The following is a 23545-nucleotide window of genomic DNA, read 5'->3' as shown; positions in this document are numbered from 1 at the left end:
TTTTCAGATGAGCCACGGATATTTGCTTTGCAAATTGGCTAAGCCGATGACACCTCGCGCCCTGATTGTTAGTCCGGCTCTCGGGTTGAACGATGCGTTGATTGCCCGATGATTCAAATTGTGCATTATTGAACACACTTTTCGAATGTAGAGGCTTACACGAAGAATGCGTAATCTTTGTGTCATCAAACTTGACAGTTATACAAGTTTGGACTTATTTCATCGAAATATCAACATCTAAGCTCTTGTTTATAATTTCAAGTATTTTGAACTTCTTTATTTTTAAAAGAAATCTTTGCAGGTACCTTACGAATGTAATAACTGATGAGTATTCAATTTTCAACTATCTCCTCGTAGAATTGTTAAACTGTATCGATTTTTATCCAAGCAAACTTCTTATTGTTAGTAAAAAGAAACGTATATAGGTATGGTTGAAACCACTTTTGCCATGTTTCCGAGATAATGTGTGCCTCGGAATTTTTCATCACACCTCATGTATTCCATCGTGTAACATTTACGGTACATTAGGCTACAATTCCATTTTAATGTGCCTTTAAAGTAAACAACCGCAAGTCAATCTGCTCCTTTTTTCCTAACGTCTTCTCACGTTTTATCCCTAATGCTCGATGCTGAATTCCTCATATTTGCGCAATGTGATAAGACGTACAGAAATATGTTGCTCCATAAAATGCCTTATCCAACGAACCCCAGCCTAATACATTTGACAACTTTCGAGAACGCATTTCTGGAATTTTCATAAAACAACTCATACCTCAAAAATGAATTCGTTGTATAAAATATGCGAATTAAAACCAACAATAAACACACTAACTGCAAAATTTGACGGTATGTGACTCGATTCCCTCAAAACGGTATCCACAGCACCAAAGTATCCTTGGGTCAGTCGATCCTCGAGAAAAACTTGTGAATAATTTCTTCTCTGTCAGCTCTGGATTCGAATTCGTATTTGTAATATCCACCTCTGTAAAATATGAGAATTCTATGGGTATCGTAAATTCCGTCCACCCCTCGTATCCAATTTCAAACAAGGAACTCTGCGACATGGCCTCGGTGTTTTCCCATATTCAATAGTACCAACAGTCCTGCGTATTGTGCGGCACGTTCGGTGTCCTGAGAAAAGGACACACCGAACACTCGGCCCCTTGTCCCTTCGGACCAGAACTCAACGGCGTTCAACCCTCAGCCAGCAGTTCTCCCAGCTCGTGTTCATTTGTTTCTCGTTCCTGTTCCATTACCTGATTAGGTTCTCGTTTAAGGGCTTGAGGACAAGTAATATCGCCGGACTGCTACACGCCATCCCCCCCCCCCCCCCCCCCCCCCCCCCCCCAATGAATGACATCAGTAAAGTTGCACGAGTATCAGGGTTGCTCAGAGAGACGGTGGAGTTCTTGACTCTATACAATTTCCGAAAAAAACGTTTGAAATAAAATGAGAGCGAGGGTTGAATCGCTCCCCAAAATATCCGGTACAACGGTCGTTGAAATTTTCTTTGTTCCTCGAATCTTGTACACCAGAATTATAATTTCAGAATTCCTCGAATCTTATGAAATTTCGCAAGGCACATTCTGTGAAGTATAAGTACGATATGATCCTTTTCAGGTTTTCCAAAGTTAGCGTTAAATTACGTTCCTCCAGACTCTCTCCGAGGAGTCTTTTGACAATTTTTTGAAGCTTCGTGAAATCCGTCAGAATCTCTTCAAGAGTTAGCCAAGTACCGCGATCATACGAAAAGTTTACGACGTTCGAGGAAGCTTTTTTTTAACGAGAAGCCGGATGAGGTTGCGCGAAATTTCGAAGAATTTTAAACTCAAAGAAAATATCGGAACAACAATCCCTGGCAAAAAACTTAAAAAACCGTTAATGAATTTCATCTATCAATATAATTAAAAATATTTCACTATGGGTAAAATGTACACGCACGAGGTAAACCTTAAATTAAATTCTGCATGGTTTTTCATCGTTCAAATAATACAACCGATCGCTTTTAGAACTTGTTCGGAGCTAGCGAAAGATTGTATATTTCCGAATCACGTGTGCGGGTTCTACAAACTTCGATATAAATCATTGCCGTCAAAGAGCGAGGAAGTAAACAAAGAGCTAAATACAACGATCGAACATTTGTTGCCCCAGAAGTAAGTTTTTCATTCTGTCTTCTCATATTCTTCTGTTCATCACGCAAACCGTATCCTGTAACAAAATTTACTCAGGCTTGGAGTTTCCCGTGATGGAAAACTGCAATTAAAAAGCAAAGGTACGTATGAAACCGCGATGTCATTTTCGGGAAAAATTCACCCCCGTGTGACACGGTAATTGGATGAGATATACAATGGAAGAAAAAATGTAAATATAGATTGTGGTTAATATTGGTGAACGATGCAAGCAAACATCGATCCGACGAATGCGAATGTGTGCCGCGTATCTGCGTGTGTGTGGGTGTGTTTAAAATGTTGTTATCATTATTATTAAACCGGTTGTTTCTATCGTTGTTATTATTATTTCAGAGGGCGTTACGGAGTATCTCTGATGCGTGTATGTGACACACATGCCTACGTAGATACGTGTGTAGCGTGTAGACACGTAGTACGTACATTCTCGGGCAGGGATGACAATTCCGAGTGAAATGACAACTCGGGATTTATCTTTGTCGCTCTGTTTAGCTTCCTTAATTTTGCTGCTGCATCGCTGAAGTGAAAAAAAAAAAATCTCTTTGTTCGAGAGGCGCGATTTAATTACTGGTGCAATTTTTAGCCCCACTATTTCCTCTTTCTTTTTCTATTCACATATCGTTAATACGCTACAATCGTACGGATGTAGTACAGGCATTATATCTACGTTGACTTAATTTTACCTCCGGAGGTGTTAAAGCGTCGGTCAGTCACTAAAAATCCCAATTTTTTTCAATATCTATGACTCAACCTTTCGTTTCATCTTCGCGTCTTTCAAAAACAATAACGAAGACGAATCACTTCGGCTTTTTCGAAATCATTGAAGTTTCGAATGTGACCAATATAAACGGTTGTTAAAATTTCACTAATCGTTTTCAATGATTGATGTGAGAAAAGTAACAATAATTTGCGTTTTTGAAACACGTAAATATGCGAATATCATTATTGATTATTCATTATTCGTTTCACTAGACTTGACGAAACGTCATACGAGCGGTATCTTTTCCATCGAAGACTCTTTGGTTCCAAAGATTATTTTCAGACTTCAAACCGTATGAAAGATCCAATTTTCTAAAGAAGTTGTCGTGAGTTTAATAAAAAACACCGGAATTTAATCATTTCCAACGTTCTAATTACAAAACACTCTCTCAATTCATCGACACCTCAGCTTTTGCTATTCGAATCTACCAAGAAAACAAATGGGACAGATGTCAGATATATGAGATACACCCTGAGGGAAATTTTTAGTTCCGGTTATCACTCAGTCCTTAACCATTTTTATTTTTTACTGCAATCGACAAAAACCTGATTTTGCGTTGCAATCACCAAAAAAGGATCGACAATAGCGCAAAATGGTTAGGTGTACCTCGTTTTTCGTAATCCCAACAATATTCAAACAGTTTTTTTAACGATATCTGTTTTACTGAATTTTTCCAGTTACTATAACAAATGAAATTTTTCTCATTGCACGGTATGGACATAGTTTCATTCGTGTTCGCCATCACTGGCGCACATAACGTTGATGAAGATTTTTAAACAATCCTCTCCCTTCCCCCATAACTTTCGATTCAGACGGTATAACCCATCCGTTCTTAAACCGTGTAAAAAACCATATTAAACTTCTCCCTATTAATATTGTACGTATAGGGACCGAAACTCTTCGCTCGGTTTTTATCCGATGAAATTTTTACTCGTATGGGGTAACTTACATAAGTGGTTCGCAATGACGTTATTCGCTTTTTTAACCCCGAGTCGCGTTCCGTGACCCCGCCAAAATGAAACAATCCCGAAACTTTTAATGGCCGTCGAATGATCGTCCGCTATCCCTGGTCCAATGTGTACCCTACTCTCATCCTCGACCCTTCAAGATTGCCAGTTTCACGCACGTGTAACCTGCACCAGCAGCAACTTCAACTTTATAAGTGCGACGTAGTGTCACCTGCACCCTCGACTTTTACACCCAACCTTCCCTCCCTTCGTGGCTGTCCTATATTGATTAATAACGTGACTGTACCCGGTACACGCCCCGCAGCCTTGATATTGAGCTATTTTACGACGGACAACTTATGATGGAGAAATTGTTATTACAAAAGAAATCCGCAGAGATGTAGCGAAATTATGCGAAACTTTTCAGCGGCCCAAAATGTAACCCAAATTGGTTAGGACAGTTATGAGTGGGTGCGATAGAAATCAGTGCAGTTTACTTTACAACACCATTTTCTTTTATCCTTAAGAACAAGAATATTGTTATTCTCTCCACATTGGATGTGTGTATTTAAATGATCATCGGTTTATTTTCCATTTGTAGAATTGTATTACAAGTCGGAAAAATACATTCACGGTTATACAGATTATCGAATTCAAATGCTTTGCAATGGACTTGTCCATCTCTTATTCCGAAACGGAATATCACGATATTGGCGAGCCGTATCGGACAAAAAAAACTGTCTAAGGATAAAAAAATGCTCTTTGATTCACTTAAATCAAAATGACGCGTACGTTATACCCTGAATTAAACAAGAACCTACGATTGGATGGAAAAGTTTACGATTGATTGTTTTTTTATTTTTTTATTTCACGTGCACGCTTTTTTGCAGGCCGTGATTTGACGATCACACCGATTGGTATGTTCTGAAAGCAAAATATATATAACAGCGTGATTTCTAGAGAAAAAAAAATGCTGAAATTTTGGGAACAATCCATTTGGAATACCTAGAAATGATAGATAATAATAAAACAAAAACTTCAAGCGAAGTCTGATGTGGTTGTCTGATGTGGAACGTTGTAGTTTTTGTAATTTATTTTAAAAATGATGATAGAATAAAGTCTGAATTCTCTGAATACCATGGAAATTACTTCGGCTATGGAGGGAAGTGTGAAAAACTCAAATTCCAAATTCTTATAACATTTTCTGCTCTGTTCGACAAAAGCAAACGTGGAATCCAATTATACGTGTAACATCTGAAGAAACGAGGTACTATAATTTTGATAAACTAGAAGGTCAAAAACCTTTCGAGGCTTGTACGATGCAAAAATAATGCGATTGAAAATTAGCACATAAGTTCCCAAACCCGTTCAGCAGCAAAGCAAGCTGCGAAAAAAATCTGTGAGCTTTTTTTGACACTCGAATATCCCTCCCCTCCCATGTTCCATTCAAGGTGGGAAGGCTCCAAACCAAATAGGTTCAGAAAATCCTGGGCTTTAAAGTTGCTTAAATCCTCAGGCTTGCCGATGGGTTGGGACCCTAGCCCACTTGGCATTTCGAAATTTACGACGGTCATATACAGTCAGGAACTAGTTTCCTCCGCTGGGTGATTTGCGGAAGGCAACGAGGCGTGATCAGCCTCCCACCAACCGTGGCCCCAAAACCAGAATTTGGTGATGAACTTAGCTCAACTTCACACGGCTTTAGCGAGTCCGCTAAGCGCAGGCCAAGTGGGACCGGATAGAATCCGTAAAAAACAGAGTCCGGTCTACCGTCTCCATTCTTGTCGCAATTTTTTTGGGACCAAAAATTGCGGGGAGTTTGGAACGTTATTTCATGCGGTGATAATCAGTTATAATATATATTAGCTGATCCATCAATTTTCGGCCAGCTCTTTAGGGTGAAAATATCGATCTAACTCCAACTTGGACACACTTCGAAAAACGGAATGTTGAGGCAATTGATTTTTAGTTTTTAAAAGACCAAACAACAAGTTGGTTCAATTTTTTCCCCATACATCACCTTACGTTATAACGTACTTATGAGTGGTGATATTTTAGGTTATGTTTGCATCGATCCTTGGAAATACGCGAACTTTAATAATAAATGTTTCGGACTGTTTCCACTGCCACTATAATCCCGAGAAGTCTCCCAATACACTATACACTATCCCAATACACTCCCAATACACTATTTGGAATAATGCTGATCGAATACTGTGAAAATGATCACTGATCGTGAATTCGAAGCCTGTTTCGTTTGAATATTCGCGCGAATCCGCCATGTTCCAGCGAGTTTCGAAGAACCAATCAAACTTCTATTGTCGTTACCACTCTGGGACCGGATGGCCGGCCTATGGATTCGCAGGAACACAATAAGCGTAACGTCACGCGCCGGTTTCCCTGTTTCGCTATTTGCACATCCCGTCCTTGGCACACATTATTCCCGCAGGTGCGTGTGTGCGGACGAACCTGCGTTTCTGGCTGTTCTAATCAGGGACCTGAGACGCAGGAGCAAATATTTGTTCGAAACTCCCTGAAGTCAGGGCCAAGTCCCGAGTTTGATATAAAGCCGATTATATTTCTCAACTAATATCCGATAGTCCTAAGATTGTTAGTTGCCACCTGATCCGCTCCCTAGGGTATTTTCCTTCCTAACGGGAGACTATTTTCATCGATTATTCGTCAAATTTTTGTGCTAGGTACAAGAAACCCTTCTTTTTAAGAGTTCTATCATTCTTTATGCATTTTTATTTGCATGACGGGGAAACGGTACAGGTATACGTATACCGAGAGGTTTTATTGAAATATCCTGTTCATCGTCTAGTTTATATGCATAGCCAACCTTGTAAAAATGTTACTAGCATAATGGATCGCGGCTGCGCCATGACCGGATCATTCTTTATAGGCGAGAGATTATTGTTAACTGTCATTTGTCAGCCAGCCGTTTCCAGGGAATTTTTCCTTGTTAGTGAAAGTTTGCTTCAGGCTGCGAACATAATTTTAAACAATACTGTGTCATAATTTTTCGGTAAACGTACATAAAACTTTTTGAAAAAATTTAAACATCGGAAATTGCAAGAATTTTTTACTTGTCGAAGAAGAAGAAGACAAATGAAAAAAGAAAGTACAGATTTAACTCAAAATTTCTATTACCAATGATTTTTGGAAAATATGTGCAGAAACTATAAGTTTTTCGTCTATTCTGCGTCGCTAATTCGCCTCAAAATCATCAGAATGGCATATTACCATATTAACCTTATAATAAAATTTTTTAAAGAATGCCATCAACTTTTTTCACATTACGATAAAAACGAAAAAACAAATCGAAGGTTCCAACTGGAACAAAGAAGATATTATTCAGTCTTTACGTGAACAGGTAACAGTACGATCATTAAAATTGCAATCGTGAATGCATTTAAAAAAAAAAAATTTAAGAAAAAAACTGATCAGCAAGTTTCTTCAATAAAGAAATCAAATATACGGCCTTTGCTTTTCAGCAGGGTTCGAGAAACTGACAGAAGAATGACAAAGGTCCTCATAGACTACGTGAATCAGAAATTGAAAAAAATTATAAAAAAAAAATACATCCGAGAGACCGTTGAGGGAAATTCGTTCGGTTGACAAAAGCAGCTGGTGTTTTTAATTTTTCTCTGTATGATGCACAACATAATACACAATCCAATTTTTTGCTTCAGCCCCTCTGTCTTACAATTAGCAGGTCAACCCCTGTTTTTGCCAGATTTCGCTCCTCTCGTTTCCCCACTCGAGTATTATGAAAACGATTCTTCAAGTTTGTTTGTTTTCTCTTATTATCCATAGCCGTGTTCCGGCTGTTTTGTTTTTCTTTTTCGCCTTATTTTCCGTTCTCGATGCGTGGCCATGTATTCACGACCGCTGACATCAATTAAGGATCTACTTCACATCACTTTTCCATCCTGCCATGATGTTTTCATGGCTTTCCATTGTGTAGATATTTATACACCGATACACTCGAGATTCTTCTTTATCCATAAGCTATCTTTATTCTCCATTTCTCTTCACCACAGATCAGCTCTTATTTGAGATCGAGGCCCGAAACAACGGCACCGGATTAAACTAGGTAATTGATTCCCCGTTCCTTCGTTCGACTCCACTTTACCCTGTAATTCCGAAATGCTATTTGCTCGTTTTCGAATTGATTTTCCCCGCACGAATTCCATCATCTAAACGTTTACAGAGCTATTTTCGGTCGTGATTTCTGTCCCCGTTTCATTACTGTCTACACAATTATTTTTTTTTTTTTGTATTCTGTTTATTTTTTACTTTCTACATATATTGTGCATATATACAAAGTGAGAATAAAATTATTAACGCTACTTGTTTCAACGTAACGAATATTAAATTTGTCACCACTGATGCAAAAAGTGACCAGAGCTTCTACTTGATTCTTGAGCAGAGACAGAAAGAAAGGATCGGTTCGGAAGAGGCGAGAAATATTTTTTATCCGAGCAGGAATTTCTGGTAAAATTCGAAGAAAAAAAATATACATTAAAAATCTAATCATTTTATTCAAAACGCATAAATTTATTCTCGAACAAAAGGAAACAAATTTATTTTTATCCTGATATTCTCAATCCGAAAAGCCTTTCCGCGAGAAAAAGAAAATCAAAAAAAAAAAAAAAAAAAAATGGAAAAAAGTGTGAAGAGTTGTCGCATGCAGGCACGATTAAAATTTTATCGGTACAATCTTCTTGTGGTCGTAGGCCGTTTAAGAGTTTGACGAATTCTCGCTTCTCTCTCTCTCTCTCTTGGTATTTGTTGCGTGTGTGCGTACGTGTCAAAAACGCGGCTCTTATTTTTATTCTGACAGATACACGGACGCGTTGACGGAAATAAATTGAGGTAATTCGGGTGGCTCGAGGCCTGCAGAACCACAGGGTCGATATGCCCTCACCTCGGAATGAAATTTCCTCGAAACTCATCTTCGCGAAATTTGGCTAAAAGTAAATTGCATTACGAAGTGTGCGCGTCTAGGAAGCGCAGACTCTGCGCATCTGTAACGCAATTAAGTGCAGCCAGAACCGCGGCTACCAACCTGCACGACGGCATGACAAACGCGGAGCCCGATACCGACGATCGTGATGATGATGATGATCGCGATGACGATGCCGCTCCAGCAGCGTCTGGTTTCCAGTGACGAGCCGACAAGGTTTCAGCGAATCGATAATCCCCGTGAAAACACCGGCCTGGTCTCGTCTCATCTCGTCTCGTCTCGTCGTGTCTCGTCTCTTCTGGCGTACAAGGTTTAACCCGCGGTTCTGTTCTTTACACGAGAATTCGGAGCGAACCCGTGCCTGGAAGGGCTGAGGGTAAATGGGAAGAGGCAGATGTTCTTTCCCACTGTGGACGAACCTGTCAATTTTCACGAAATTCATCCGATTCTACCTGTATGTATTCCAAAAACCAAATGCGTTGACAGAATTGGATGCAACGTGGAGAAATCTTAGCTGTGCAGATACGAGGCACTCGGTTATCTGCATTTTTTTAAGATAATCGAAAAATGGATGTACAGTAGAACCTCGATTATCGAAACCCTCAATTATCCGAACGCTGGCTCAAAAAAAAAAGAAGTATAAATTGTTGGTAAAAAATGTGGGGCAGCCGTTCGTCAATTGACAATAGACGACTATGTAAAATCGGAGTAATAAAATAATCGTTCGGTGTTTGAAAGAAGTTCAATATGTATTTGGATGTTTATCACGGACTGTTTGTCGATTTTAAATTTGTGTCGTACATATTGTTATACCTTAAAATAAAAATTGCATTTCGGTTATACGAACTTTGGATCATCCGAACTAAGCTCGGTCCCAATTAGTTCGGATAATCGAGGTTCTACTGTATTATAGTTCGGGTACAAAATGAAAATTGTTATCTTATTCATGTGATCAGAAAATCTACTACGCCTTGCTGCTTCGGTTCGTCGTGGTCACTCCTGCTAAATATTTTTTTTTTCTTTTTTTCAAGTATATCGATAATTTGATATCAAAGCCTTGTTTAGCCGAAGGATTTTAGTCAATTAAATAACCAGGTTTAACGTGGCAGTGACCAGAAGATACATCAAATCTTCCGCTCCTATTCTAAATTATACTCGTTTCCTCACATCGTCGAAATCCACAGAAACGAAGAACAGATATTTTTCCAATCGGATCGAGTATTTTTTGTAAAATCAGAAAGCTTTCAAAAAAGTCATCGATTATCATACGTATTGGGAGGAAAATGGGGTCACGGGACAATATTCATCGGGGTATATCGAGACGTGTTTCACCGTGAATTCGTAATCAAAGAGAGTGATTTGAAATGTATTCGCAATACTGTAAATGAAGGAAGAAAAAAATGCTACGTGACGAAAGATGTTACGCGCTGCTTCAAAGTTGAGGAAATTTTGAATTCCTGAAACTGTCAAGGGATATCTTGATAATATAATAAAAAAAAGTAACGAAATGTTAGTGAATTTTTCCTACGATCAAGTAATAGTTTGAAAAAATATGTGCATATAATTGAAAATTCTGCAATGAATCACCGTATAAAAAGTGTGTTTACTCGTCAAATTTATTCTGTTTCAGTGAAAGTTGTGAAAATGTTCGTTATTTTCTCAAAGCACAATAATTCACATGAAAGTAAATAACGAATGGTAATCTCAGATCTTTTGAAAGTATAAAACTTCAAAACTCTTTGATTACAACATTGGACGGTACAGGAAAAATCTTAATTCTGGAAAGGTTGAGCAAACCAAAGAATTAATATTACATTTTTATCGTCACTGTATAAGCACCGTGTCTATGTATAAAAATGAATGTAACGCATAGATTGTACTGTTTTCGATAGGTTCGGGCAAATCAGGATGACCTGAATAGATCCCACTGGGAAACTTGGTGATTTACTAAATCAGCATCAATTCATTAGTACCCATCAGTTTCAGATACTTGGTCAGATAATCTCGCTTTCGAGAATCTCGCGCTCATTCTGCGGGATGATAAGACGACCTGCATCATCCAAGGATCGGAATCTAGGTTAACGATATTTTTTTTCACACCGAAACGGAATTAAGGAATCTCACATCTATCACCACTGCAAGGATGTTTCCAGAATAGGGGAAAGAAATGAGAAAAATCTTTCTCGTTTCCGGTTGACCTAAAATTCATGCTGGAATTTCCCTCTGTAAATTCGTTTATTTTCAATATCATAAATCAACAAAAAAGTGCGCGTATTGCTGCGAGAGGACGAATAAAAAACTTACCACTATTGGGATTCGGTGAACTTCTCTGAAATTATATTAATTTGTAATACTATTTAGCCAAAATATAGCAAGAAACGGAATTCAGTAGAGATAATTAGCGGATATCGGATTAAGTTTCAGCTGAACAAGGTAAGGATGGGTAATTTAAGCAACCACCTAACCAGACTGCCTAACTCAACTTAGATGAAAGTCGAAAGTTCGTGTCGTTGTAACTTCGGAAATTGCGCACGCGGGAAAATATATACACCTGTATATAAAATATTCTTACATCCCGCGGCGAATTCTGACACGACGTACAGGAAGAAAAGTTTTCAACAACACACCCTCCAATTCCTAACGCTACTTTTGTATAATACATATACATTATACATGATGTTCTCTTTTTCAATATATTATTATGAAGTTTTAGAGTAGGTAGGTACTTTCCTGATGAGAAACAACTTCAAACAAACAGCTGCCAGAGTGTAATGTGAACGCATAGAACGGATACATGCAGTATATTAGAAAAAGTTTGCAGGTTACTTGAAAAAAAATACAAACACCTCATTTCGTTCAGATTCCAGGGTTGATCAATGTTATACTCTCGGGAAAAGCACAGGACGTATACTCAAAAGACAAGAAACATGACTTTTTTTGACAGTGGTTTAATCTATTTTATAAAACAAATAATACAAAGTTATTATACAATGTTTTAACTTTATTTGACAAAAGTTAAAAAACTTTATATATTCACTGCAGACCAAGTTATCGCCATATTTTTTGGAACTCCTCCCACAAGCAGTGCTTTTGCGGTTACCATCGTAACTTCTTAATGATTCATCTAGAACGAATGAAACAAAAAAAAAACATTAGTTTAATAGTTAATCTAGTGCCTTTCCAGTTCTGTCAATCACAATCCCAGACTGTTCGTTATAAGCGAATCAATTCTCCGTCATGCGAGGCGGTCAATAAGCATTTTCGAAAGCTATGTGGTTTGTGCCATTGTGGCACTGTGAGAATATTCGTCGAGGTAGGCTAGTCCATCCACTTGTCCAGCGATACGAATGCCGGGGATTATTAGGTTGGCGGTAAGCCCACCTGAACATCTTGTCTGCCAATCGGTTATCGCTGGTATTTCAAAGCTCAAACAGAACTCGAGAATTGTGCGGCGATTGGAATTTGCAAGGGTGATCAATCATTTACTTTGCACAAAAATGATAGGAATGAAGAAAAATCTTGTATATTGGACTGGCCCTTCTCGATTCTGAACCAGAATTGCAATATCAGAAGCTGCGGAATCAAGAACCGTTGGCAAATTAAATCAATTATCACGTGGACGATGTCGCGTCGGATTAAAGTTAATTGATAAAATGTTGAATATATATAAGAAATGCTTGGACAAAAATCTATTATCATCATGCATCATCATGCATAGTATTAAAGTTCGAAACCAAAGTTTGGTTGTTCAGATGTTCGGACGTTTGGGAAGTTACCTCGCCCAAAATTTTTTTTCTCTTGACGTCATCGATGTACAGTAATCGTCGACAACGAAAATCAGCGAGCCGAATTCCTCAGTCTGGCAACAACCGCGCAGTAGAGCGGACGGATGAGAGTCGCGCTCCGCAAATTTCGAGTACCGGGTTCTCTACGTCATGGATCCTGCGCTCCGGGTCCGCTTCCTGGTGCAACTCGAGTTCCAAGACGAGCGCTCCGTAGTTTCTGCGCTCCAGGTCCGCTACCTAGTGAAACTCGAGTTCCAGAACAAGCGGTCCGTAGTTCTGGATGTCCAGGTCCTTGACCTGGTGACTTTTGACCTTCCGGACTAATTTTCAAGTTTCAGTACTATGAAACCAATATGCATGCTTCAGATGACATTTTGAATCGGAAAAAAAAACCGAACGACCAGGATCAACAAATTGCAATTGGTGAGTGGTTGGCATTGTATACATAGAAATACATGACAATAACGTCGTTCAATTCGAGGTAAATTTTCTGTGCGCAGTGTTTCAAATCTATCAGCACTTAGCTGATTGTTGTGTAGTATTTTTTGACAAAATTTATTGTCATAAAATCACAATACGTTATACTTACATGCATGTGTAAACGTGATGTAAGTATACAACTATGTCATCCGGTAAAACACTGACAAATATTAAAAACCAGTTACTCTAGGTATCCGACCCCGAGCGAGCTTTAGCGAGCGAGTGTTTTAAACCTAGTTCTTATTAATTTACATTTCGAGATAGTCGGCTATTGAATATTTATGAAATTATTGCATTCGTAAGTTACGAAGATATGCATAACAAATACTGGAAGCAGAAACGAAAGCTTAAATATAAATGTTTTATTTCGAATCGCTTGAAAATATTTCATAAAATTTAAAAGATTCGTTCAACTTTATTATATGATGGTTCAGTTAATTCAGCCGAATACTTTTTACAAATTTAATGAAACACTTTTTTTTTATCCCGTTCACATCGTTAAATATTTAACTTTACAACATTACACTGGTATTGATTATGATCAACAAATTGGAATATTGGACTGACCACTGAGTAAAAATGAAATCTGTTTTAGTGAATTTGTGGAAAATGATTTTGTGAATAAAATGATACATCGAAAAGTGAGATTGAACAAATATACTAGACTTGTAATAGTTTTCAAGCTAACATATTTGGAATCAAGCATCGATATCTAAGCTTCCGTTTATGATTCCAAAGTTATCTATTTTAAAATTTTACAGACATCCTTGTAGTTTATTTTATAATGAAATTTATAAAAAGTATTGATATTTTGGCCAACCCACCTCATTTTTAATGGTTGATAAAAAAAATTTCAAGTGAATTGGAACGACTTTTTTTGATCATTAATCCTGCCGGTAGGAAAGTAATTACTTTCGACTGAAAAATATTCGCTGTTGCAAAAAAAAATTCAGAATTTATTACAGGCGTTTGAGCGAGTTTATTTAATTATGCTTATTAATTACGTCAAACGAGGTGAAAATATCTGGAGAAAAGTGGCCAAGTTTCCTCTGCTGGTTGTATAAAATGCTTTCGGTACTCTACAAATGTGGCTTGATAGGCGTAATCTGGACTAATATACACGCACAGACACCCTATGTCCGTTTCATCGATCGTATTCGTACATGTATGGTACGTTCCATGCCAATTCGGTGTAACTCGCAGAATATCACCATCTCAGTTTTTTTTTTTTTTTGGTCGTTTACGACTTTGTTGCAATAAATTTTTGGAAACGTCCCGGGACTCGAAAAAATAAAATTCTTATAGTCAATCTAAACGTTTTTAAGAAAGTTTCGAAGATTCACCGACAAAAACGTCTATGAATAAAAAAGACAAACACTTCTTGAGTGTCGAAAATTTTACGGAGGCTTTGCGACGTCGTGAGAAAAATTCCCGGGGAATATAAAAAATGATCCTTACATATTGCACATATATACATTCCTTTACGTATGCCCATGAACCATAATAACCTTCGGTTTGATCTTCCTCGGCAAACGCGAGTATAAACCGGCGGGTTAATTTGACGTCCAGAAATTTTCCAATCTTCGTCCAGTATCCTGGTGATAATTAAGCTCCGACGACCCTTTCCGAGTCCGGGGCGGCTGCGAAAATTAACCCGCTGGTAACAATTCAAGGCAAACGATCCGATGCTTCCCCGAGATATTTCGGTATGGTTCTAGAAATATAGGCTAATCCACCATCCTTTGCCCGGCTTTCTAGGGTCGAAATTTGGATCGCGTTGCAAAGTAGGTGTGTTATAGTGCACACTAACGTAGGTATACGAAAATCCTCTCAAGTTTAAGCGTTTAAGCTCTACCGCGTACGAGAAACGCTTTGATCAATTTTTGATTAATCACATTTTCGGATTGAAACTTTGGCTTGAAATTTTCAGCACTTCCTGTCATCGGAAAATAAAATATGAGCTGATCTGTTTTTTCTGTAAAAATAAATCTGAACTTTCCGAATATCAAATTCATTTTAAGGTAGATCGTTCAGAACTGTCAAGAAAACACAACTTCTCGACAGTTTTAGTCCTGTATATGCGAAGAAACGATAAGTTATATGATTAATGGACATTATGCATATGTAGAATTTAACAAAAACTGTCCAACAGTGGCAAAAAAATTAACATATAGTTTAAATGTATCTTAATTATATCTACCATTTGTTTCCATACCAGATATCTAACATTTTTGTTTTGGTTTTGTTTTTGTGGAAGGGGTAAACGTTCTGGAGTATATCCTGAAATTTTTAGAGCGAAGTGAAAATAGGATCATAATCGAATCATTACAAATATTCCAGCAAACTCAAGTTTTTGAATATATATTGTACGTACTCTGAATTATTTATGCCAATTAAATAATAATCCCAATTTCATTTTACTTCAAATATTTCAGGACATAGTACATGTTCACTTTTTCAGACAAAGATGTAAAAACAATTTATTTTTATCCCCTCTGCATTACATACGTATGCAAAACTAAAAATATCGATAAAGTGCGTTTTTTTGGTAGTTCCTGAGAATCTACCCCAAAACGGATATTGGGAAAAATCGATAATCTTCAAACAAAAATCTTCTTTCAAACGAAGATTAAACTTTCCCACGTTCAACGAATGGGGAATAAAAATTACGTTAGACTTGAGTTAGAGAGCACATCTTTTGGGATGATTTTTTTACATCAATCACTAACACTTTAAGGAGACGGAGCTTTTTTTCAACCGCCCTAGTGTGCACCGTAACATATCGTTTGCGGATCGGCCCGTGTGTTCGGATTTCTGAGCGACCCTGGCACTCATCGTCGCTGCAGAGGAGTAACGAGTTCGAGGGTAAATTCCCCCCAAAAGTGCTGAGTGAGCAAAAACGGCGGAGAGGGAAAATTCGCGGATCCCTCGACGACGAAGATTCTGCGGGCCAACCGTCGAGATTCGGGCTTCCTCCTCTCAATCTGTCAAACCTTATACGCTCCGATTCCTCTCGAGGAATTCTTTCTGTTTTTGAGTCTGGGTCACTCAATCCACGGGTCGAATTGCCGAATTTCACGCTCGTGACTGTCACGCTCATTACTACGTTCAAACTAGGAGTAGCGAAGATGTTTTTGTACATGCAAATTGAAATGCATTGTATCGATCACCTGTAACCGAGGGACAAATTTACTTGGAAATGAAATCGCGTAATCGCTTCAATTCGTTAATATTGATTTTCGTTGATTTATAGTGTAACGAGTGATTTCCACTCCAAGACCCAATTTCAGTGATTTCCGAGGGCTTTAGTCCACTCTTAGCGATTTCCGGATTGGATAGAATCACAGGAAATCACATCAAATTACTAGGTAAACCGGAAAACAAGAAAAAGGCCCGAAGCGAAAGAAATCGAAAGAATGACAATGCGTTAAAGCAATTTGCCGTTTACCGTGAAACTTACAACGACTTTCTTTACTTCCAAATCTCGCCGCAGTTATCAGTTATATCGATTGATTCCTCGTTATGCCAATAAATATTTCAGTCGTTCGGGTTCCTTTGATTAATTACTATTCGATTCTCAACTGTTAAATTTGTGACTTCCTTGAGCGAATGGCCCCTCGCTTGTAACGTCAACTTCTTTTTATACGGCATGATGTTGATCGTGATCGCGGTGAAAAACGCTGGGCCAAATTTAAACTGATTTCAGACAGTGATGCTCGAAATAGATTGGTTTGCTTGAGTTTATCCTATAGCCATGAAGAATACCGCAAGTTTTAAAACATTGATTCTCGTGTGGCGAATACGCGTGATGTTATCCAGATAAGACAATTTTCCGTTGTTTCAGGAGACAGTTTTCAAGTTTCGTCTGGGGGTCAAAAGGTAGAATGACCATATAACAGAACGGTCGTTACATCGAATTTTCAATCTGTTCCACATAATTTCAAAATGTAAAAATCGAAATGCAGAAAGATAAAGTATAGAAATCCAAAAGATGAAACCGTTCAAATCATTTATTGTACACGTATACTGCGACTGTCTACGAGTATGTACTTTCACATTTCTATACATTGATTTTTCTACCTACATTTGACATTTTTATATCGCGCAATTCCACGCATCAGATTTTCGGCTCCTTAAAAATCCGTTACAATCTGACCCTTCTATTCTGTGTCTATTTCATTTTTTGACTAGATTTCGGATTATGGAAATATTGAACGGTAAATATCGAGTGAAAATATTGAAGATAATTTGTCGACGAGTTTTTCCCATCAACTGAAAAACCCTAAGAAAACGACAACGTGCCTGTTTTGACCTGCGGAGGAGGGATTTCCAGAAGTTGCAAATCCCAAAACGGAAGTTTATACCTTATACACGTATAACATCCATAGTCGAACAAGCTTGAACGACGTAAGCTGGATCGCAATTGCTGTTTAGTAACCACGCTCCGAGCTTAATCCGTTTCCATTCGAAAAGGTATTAGGTAATGTATTGGTCAGATTATCCCTGCGTCCATCCCGATTTCGTTGAACCTGTATGCACGTACGTCACATGCATGAACACGCGTGTATCGCAAACATACCGAACGCGCATTAATATATATTAAGTTTATCAGCCGGTCCCTGGGTGGATTACGAATTATCGCTCAGCATGGTGCTACGTGCGTATGTATAGGGAAGGAAGCAGCCTATTTTTTCTCGTTCAAAATAGACATCGCGTGACCGTTAGTTGTTAGCGGTTTCCTTCTCCGCAGATAACGAGGAGGGCAGCTTTCTTTATTACCGCAACCCCCGTTCCAACCCCTCATCTTTGTTCCGCGGTACGTTTTCAACATTTCACCAACCGAGCCGGATTCACCCCATGGCCGAGGCATGATACTCAACCTCCTAAATCAATGCTCGCCTCGATTTCGGCCAGACGAGCGAGCCGAGGCTAAAAGCTCGCCGATCGAACAACGATGCCTGAAAAATCTGCCCCGTTTTATCGCGACTTAATTCTTCCACCCTCGCAGTATCGCGTTTTTCATCCGCCGGTCGAGCTATTTGCGTCGAGGGCTTTCGTTCTACTCTTTCGAGCTTCTCGACCGTGTTTGTCAAAGCTCTTGATCCAGTCGCTGTGCTGGGAATGATTATCCCCGGGGACGATCGAAAGCGATCTACAGCTTTTCAGCGGCGATTGACGAAAATTGACGAGCCGAGAGAAGTTCTGAATACTCGACGACTTGCTTGATGTAAAGTCTAAACGCGGATAAATCTTGTACGTTGAGGAAAATGTCATTTGTCACAGTTGGGTACGATAGAAAATTTTATAATGTCACATTCGTACTGTTAGAATAGCTGTATGAATACTGTTGGAATTATGAACAGTAAATGTGGTATAAGTAACTGTTTAGTGTTTGTCAAGAAACTAGATTTTCCGGTTATTGTAACTTTAAATATGTTCCGTTGGTACAGTTGACTACATTTTTTCATTCCAATAAGACCTCAACATCAGTTTATCATCCCACCAACATCAAATTATCGCCGTATTTACAAGAAAATACAGTACAAGTGACCGTAATCAAACAGAATACAAATACATAATAGATTTTCTGGTTACAGCTACAGAACTCATTTTCATTTTATATCCAATAACATATTCTTTACACAGTAACCAATGCAGCTAGAAGTTACCCTAAATTTAGAAACAATCAAACGACAGATCGTAGGTTCAAAATCTGTTACTACTGATCAATAAAGTTCAATTTTTTATTCAACCAACTAAACATCGACAGATAGATATTTCAATTAAAATAAATCTCGTCCGATGAAAGTATTCAGTTAAGCGTATAGCGATGCAGAAAGCGGTACATCCTAAAATTGATTGGAAACTTATCGATTGGAAATAACTTTGTTATACGAATTCGAGTACACAGGGTATTGAATCCAGTAAATGGATTACTCTGATCGTTACATCACTACACTGTGCGGAACATTTTTTACTTTTATAAGGTACGTAGATATAGTCGTTCGGATTCGCGTGTTATATACCTTATAAAGAGGAATCGCAAGCAGAAATAGAACTCAGACAGACAGACGGAGGATGAATTGGTTTACAATGGAGAGAAAGAGAGAGAGAGCAGGAAAAGATCCAACGACCGTGTATATCACTGTCTGCACAAGATGGGATTCGCGTCCTGTGCATACGGAATTTTGAATTTAATACATCGCTCGAGGCAACGTGGAGCAGAAATTCAATTCTACGATTCGTTCATCGACGAAATAATGGGTGGACGGAGCCGAAGGCGATGGTCTTGCGGTCGATAAAGGATTCCTCGCACCATTTCTTCTGTATATGAAGGATAGGAAAAAAATAAGGAGCCTTCAATAAAACGTTCATATCTGCACCCTCGACCCGAATTTCTCACACTTGCTGAAGCTTGGTAAAAAATTGCCGTTTGCCATCCCCCTGAAAGATTATCGCGAAAGTACGCACTCGTCGTTCCCTAATTACAGCGGGATGGGCATCGATTTAAAAATCGCTAAGTGAAACAGCTAACGCCGGATGAGCAGCGCGAGAATAATTCATTCCTACATCCTGTTGGAGATTATATTAAACAAAAATACCATGTCAAAACTGATGCGAATTTTAAGCCTCATTTCGGTTAGAAACTAATCAAATGACTACCAATAGAGAAAAACCGATAGGTGGAGAAAAATTTTTAAAAACGATGATACGTACCGTAATATTCCTTTATTTTAACGTAGAGTGTTTACTCTTTTGAAACCGTGACAAAAAGCTCATGATATAAGCTACACAAACAGTCAATACAACCAACGATCGCAATACGACAAATTCTATAGAGATTTAAGGGAAATCATAAGAAATACAAGTCTTATCAAAGTTCAACTAACCGTTATTTCGTAACCGGAAGTTGTCAGAATGCCTGAAATTTCGTGGTACATTTCCAGATAATATAGGTGATACACCCAAGTTTTGTCCCAATAAAACGAGTCTTTTATCTAAAATTCAGGACACGAAATGTTTTTATACAACGTGAGTTTTTCTAACAGCGAAACGGTCCATGCGCCTGAGGCAGGCAACCGGAGTTACAGCTCATGTTACGGCTATTTCAAGCGACAAAAATTATTTGTAAAAATAATCTAAATATTAGGAAATGTGTAATCTGATGAAAAATTGAATTCGGTAATCAACTATGGCAATTACAAGATAATTAAGATTAGAACTGTCATCAAATTCAGTTCAGTTTGACGTTTGAAATGGCCTCGGTGGGATACGGTGCTCAACCTGAACGCAAAATGTAAGTCCGGTTGCCCGCCTCAGGCGCACGAATCGTTTCGTTGTTAGAAAAACTCACCGCACATACTTACGTAACATATTCGGAAATACTGAAAACTTGTACGCACCCTGAAGAAGAAAAAAAATCAGGTCATTTCTCCCGCGGGAGGGTAGAACGCGGAAGAAAACAGGAGGGAACAACTGTGACAGAAAATTTTTGTCAAGCAACAAATTCCCCGAACCTTCTGGGTCAAACCCTTGGCATTCTCAAGGTTTCACGTATATGACAAATTGGCGGTACGTGTATCGCTCTGTACGTCATAATATGCCTTTTTCGACTTTTTATCTCCAACCCTGCGGAGTCGGAGACCCGTTCGCTCTCGTTCGGGACTTCGTATCAGTGTCAAAATCGATTCTCCGTCGCTGACAAAGGGATGGCGAAAGGGGCACCGAGAGGGTTGAAAGGGACGTTAAGGGAACGCGACGATAGCGAGGGTAGGGAATTGATTACGGACCCGGCTGTGTTATCTGTATTTTACGTGATGTATCACTCGCGACTGCTCGTACATCACTCAATTATGTTTTGCAATTCCTCCCAGGTACCGTGTCGCTTGGGACAAGGTTGTAAAGCTGACGCTTTTTAACGCTCATATTTTTTCTCCTCCTCAGTTCCTCTCGCTTCATCGGGCATCCAGAGCCTCGCCAAATTCCCTCAAACGTCTCTGATCCGAACCACCGTGCATCAACTGCACCGATTTTGTGCTTACTCGACTGTCACAGTCTTCTCGCTCCTTTCGAGGGAGTCGAACTGCCATCATTATGCCTTACCAACCACCACCCCATCCACCCTTTGCCCAAAACTATGAAAATTGAACAGCGAAGAAGTGCCGGGATAAACATCCAAGTCGTCGGATAGGTGTGCTTACAAATCAGTCGCAAGAGTTGCTTTCACAATGTGAAAAATGTAGTGCCAAGATCGTCGAATGTGGACTAGTGAAGAATAATTTTTACATCAGCAGATTTTTCTTACACGGTGTTCTCCGATTTACATGTTGATACGATGCAACGCCACAAGAAATAGAAGTTTTGAACGGGATAAAAATTCCAGCTTCTGTACTGTAGCGAGAATTCGTTCAAGTTTTAATTAGACCTGCAGCAACGAAATAGCGAAGTGCTCTCGAGCCGATTAGAGGATCGGTCAGCGAGTTGCTTCCGAGTAAAGTGTTTTGTAAAGTAAAAGATTTGCAAAGTGAATTATTTCTAAAATCCCTATGAGACTCGCGGTAATATAAAAGTTAGGAAGCCTCGTGGATTAGACAGGGTGAGCTGAGTGTTTGTCGCTTTCGTGAAGAACAGAGGACGCGATATTTGAAGGGCTTACCGTGCTACAAACCGAACAGCAAAAGCGGCTCTTTGCTGCTCGTTCCTCCGTCTTTGTTGCTCGCTCTTCGGCAGCTGGTCTCTGAAGGAATCAGCAGGACCGAGGGATTACTCCAGTTGCGATTGTCTCTCGGGATTGAATTCAACGGGTACAAAAGTCAGCTCGAACCCGAAACGAGACAAAGACGTGGACTCGGCTTCAAAGGCTCAGGTGCCAGGCCTTGTCACTTGTTCCATTTTTCGTTTGAGAAATGGTTCGGCCGAGGAGGAATTCGACGGTTACTTTCTTCCTGGCAAAAAAACGGAGCCGAAACTTTTTCCCCCCTTGGTCGTTTGGAACGCCTGATTTAAGGGTGTCGAGTGACTAAAACGAAGCGACAGGCAAACCAGAAGCTACGTTGAAATTATCATCCACATATATCAGTGTTGCCGAAAAATATGATAATTCTGACATTTTCCCGACAGCCTGCAAGTCGCTGCGACATTTTATGATAATGCAACACCCGCGCGTCTTGTTAATTGCCTCGACAAACAGCATTTTGCTAGAGGTGTATAATTAGCGGAGTTAAACATTTTGGTCTTGTATTAACTAATCGTTTCTCCATTCCAACTGTTACAACATTTTGATAGTTTGTAGCCCGCGAAATTCCACCAATTGAAATCAATAACATTACATGTTGATTCGACTGCTTAGAACATCATTCGAAGAGAGTTACCATGGTTATAACGTCAATTGACACTTTGTCGTAAATTACAGTTGAAAATATAATCAACCGATAATCTCACCGACAATAATCAAAATTCATTCGGTACTGACTAGGCAACCAAAATATCCGTTACTATTTTGATGTTGTACAAAATCGTTGATACCTGTCAGTTGTGTCAGCAGATGCGAGTTTTTCGCTACCTTTCCATCGACGTTAAAAAACACACGAAAACTTTGCGACTTACAAGTTATAGCCGACAGCATAAAACCGTGGTGGCTTGCCTGAATATCAGTATTAAAGCCGATTTTCCCAGGAGTACCTAAAAGGAAAATTCATGGCAGAGTCGCGAATCGTTGAATTTAAAAGAGACGCAGTTGGGTCGGGCGAGCAATTTTTCAAGTGGCAAAAGACGGCGTTCGTACGCTAAGGTAGTAAACAGTTCTCCTAAAATTCAAGGGCGCCCAGAGCGAGCTGGCAAAATGTTGATTTCGTCTTGATGGTCCCATTTGGGAGCGCGTTAGAGCGCTTCGGATGAAGTTCATTTGAATAACATGAGGTTAGCGCCCACTCACGCGGTAAAATTCTCATAAGCCCGGGTAGAACGAGGTCACGTTTCGTTCCAGTATGTCAAAATTGCGAACATTGACGGTTTCAGGCTCTTCGAGGAGAACGCCGAGCTCTTGAACATGTTCACCAAGTTCCGGGACCTCAAGACCAAGGAACAACAGACGACGAGCATGGAACTCGCCGAGCACGCGACGACCGTCATGTCGACCCTCGATGAAGGCATCAAGGGGCTGGACGACATGGACGTGTTTCTCACCTACCTTCACCAAGTCGGAGCCTCGCACACGAAGATACCCGGCTTCGATCGCGAGTACTTTTGGGTAAGTACGTTGTTTCATTCACCTCGCCATAAGCTGCATTCTTTGATTCCGTGCTCCACGCTCACTGTTTCGTGCCAAACAATGACGGCGGTAAAGAATAGACTGTTCGTCAGTTGTACGGCACATCGTTAAAGTTGCTCGTCATACGTGAAGACACCGAGAGCCA

At 39.3% G+C, this 23545-nt stretch overlaps 1 protein-coding gene and 1 long non-coding RNA gene across 8 annotated transcripts in view; one reads left to right on the top strand and one right to left on the bottom strand.

Annotated features, from left to right (window-relative positions):
* The window catches only part of LOC124185692 (neuroglobin-like), a 31768-nt gene that overhangs the window by 2088 nt on the left and 6135 nt on the right, over positions 1 to 23545 (top strand). For all 6 annotated transcript variants that reach the window (XM_046576708.1, XM_046576707.1, XM_046576709.1 and 3 more), the window contains one exon: positions 23148 to 23379. In XM_046576708.1, coding sequence (XP_046432664.1) covers positions 23148 to 23379 — 232 coding nt within the window. The remainder of the gene's footprint in view (positions 1 to 23147; positions 23380 to 23545) is intronic.
* LOC124185695 lies at positions 283 to 4095 on the bottom strand. Of its 2 annotated transcripts, none has more exons than XR_006871438.1 (3): positions 3896 to 4095; positions 833 to 2208; positions 283 to 745 (listed from the first exon to the last, which is right to left on the bottom strand). It is a non-coding gene; the product is annotated as an uncharacterized LOC124185695 (long non-coding RNA). The 2 variants fall into 2 exon arrangements; XR_006871439.1 differs by having other exon boundaries at positions 287 to 745; positions 833 to 1415.

Source organism: Neodiprion fabricii, chromosome 6 (assembly GCF_021155785.1).
Source record: "Neodiprion fabricii isolate iyNeoFabr1 chromosome 6, iyNeoFabr1.1, whole genome shotgun sequence".
Taxonomy (NCBI): Eukaryota; Metazoa; Arthropoda; class Insecta; order Hymenoptera; family Diprionidae; genus Neodiprion; species Neodiprion fabricii.
The sequence above is the reverse complement of the archived record's forward strand: the minus strand, read 5'-3'. Positions and strand labels throughout refer to the sequence as shown.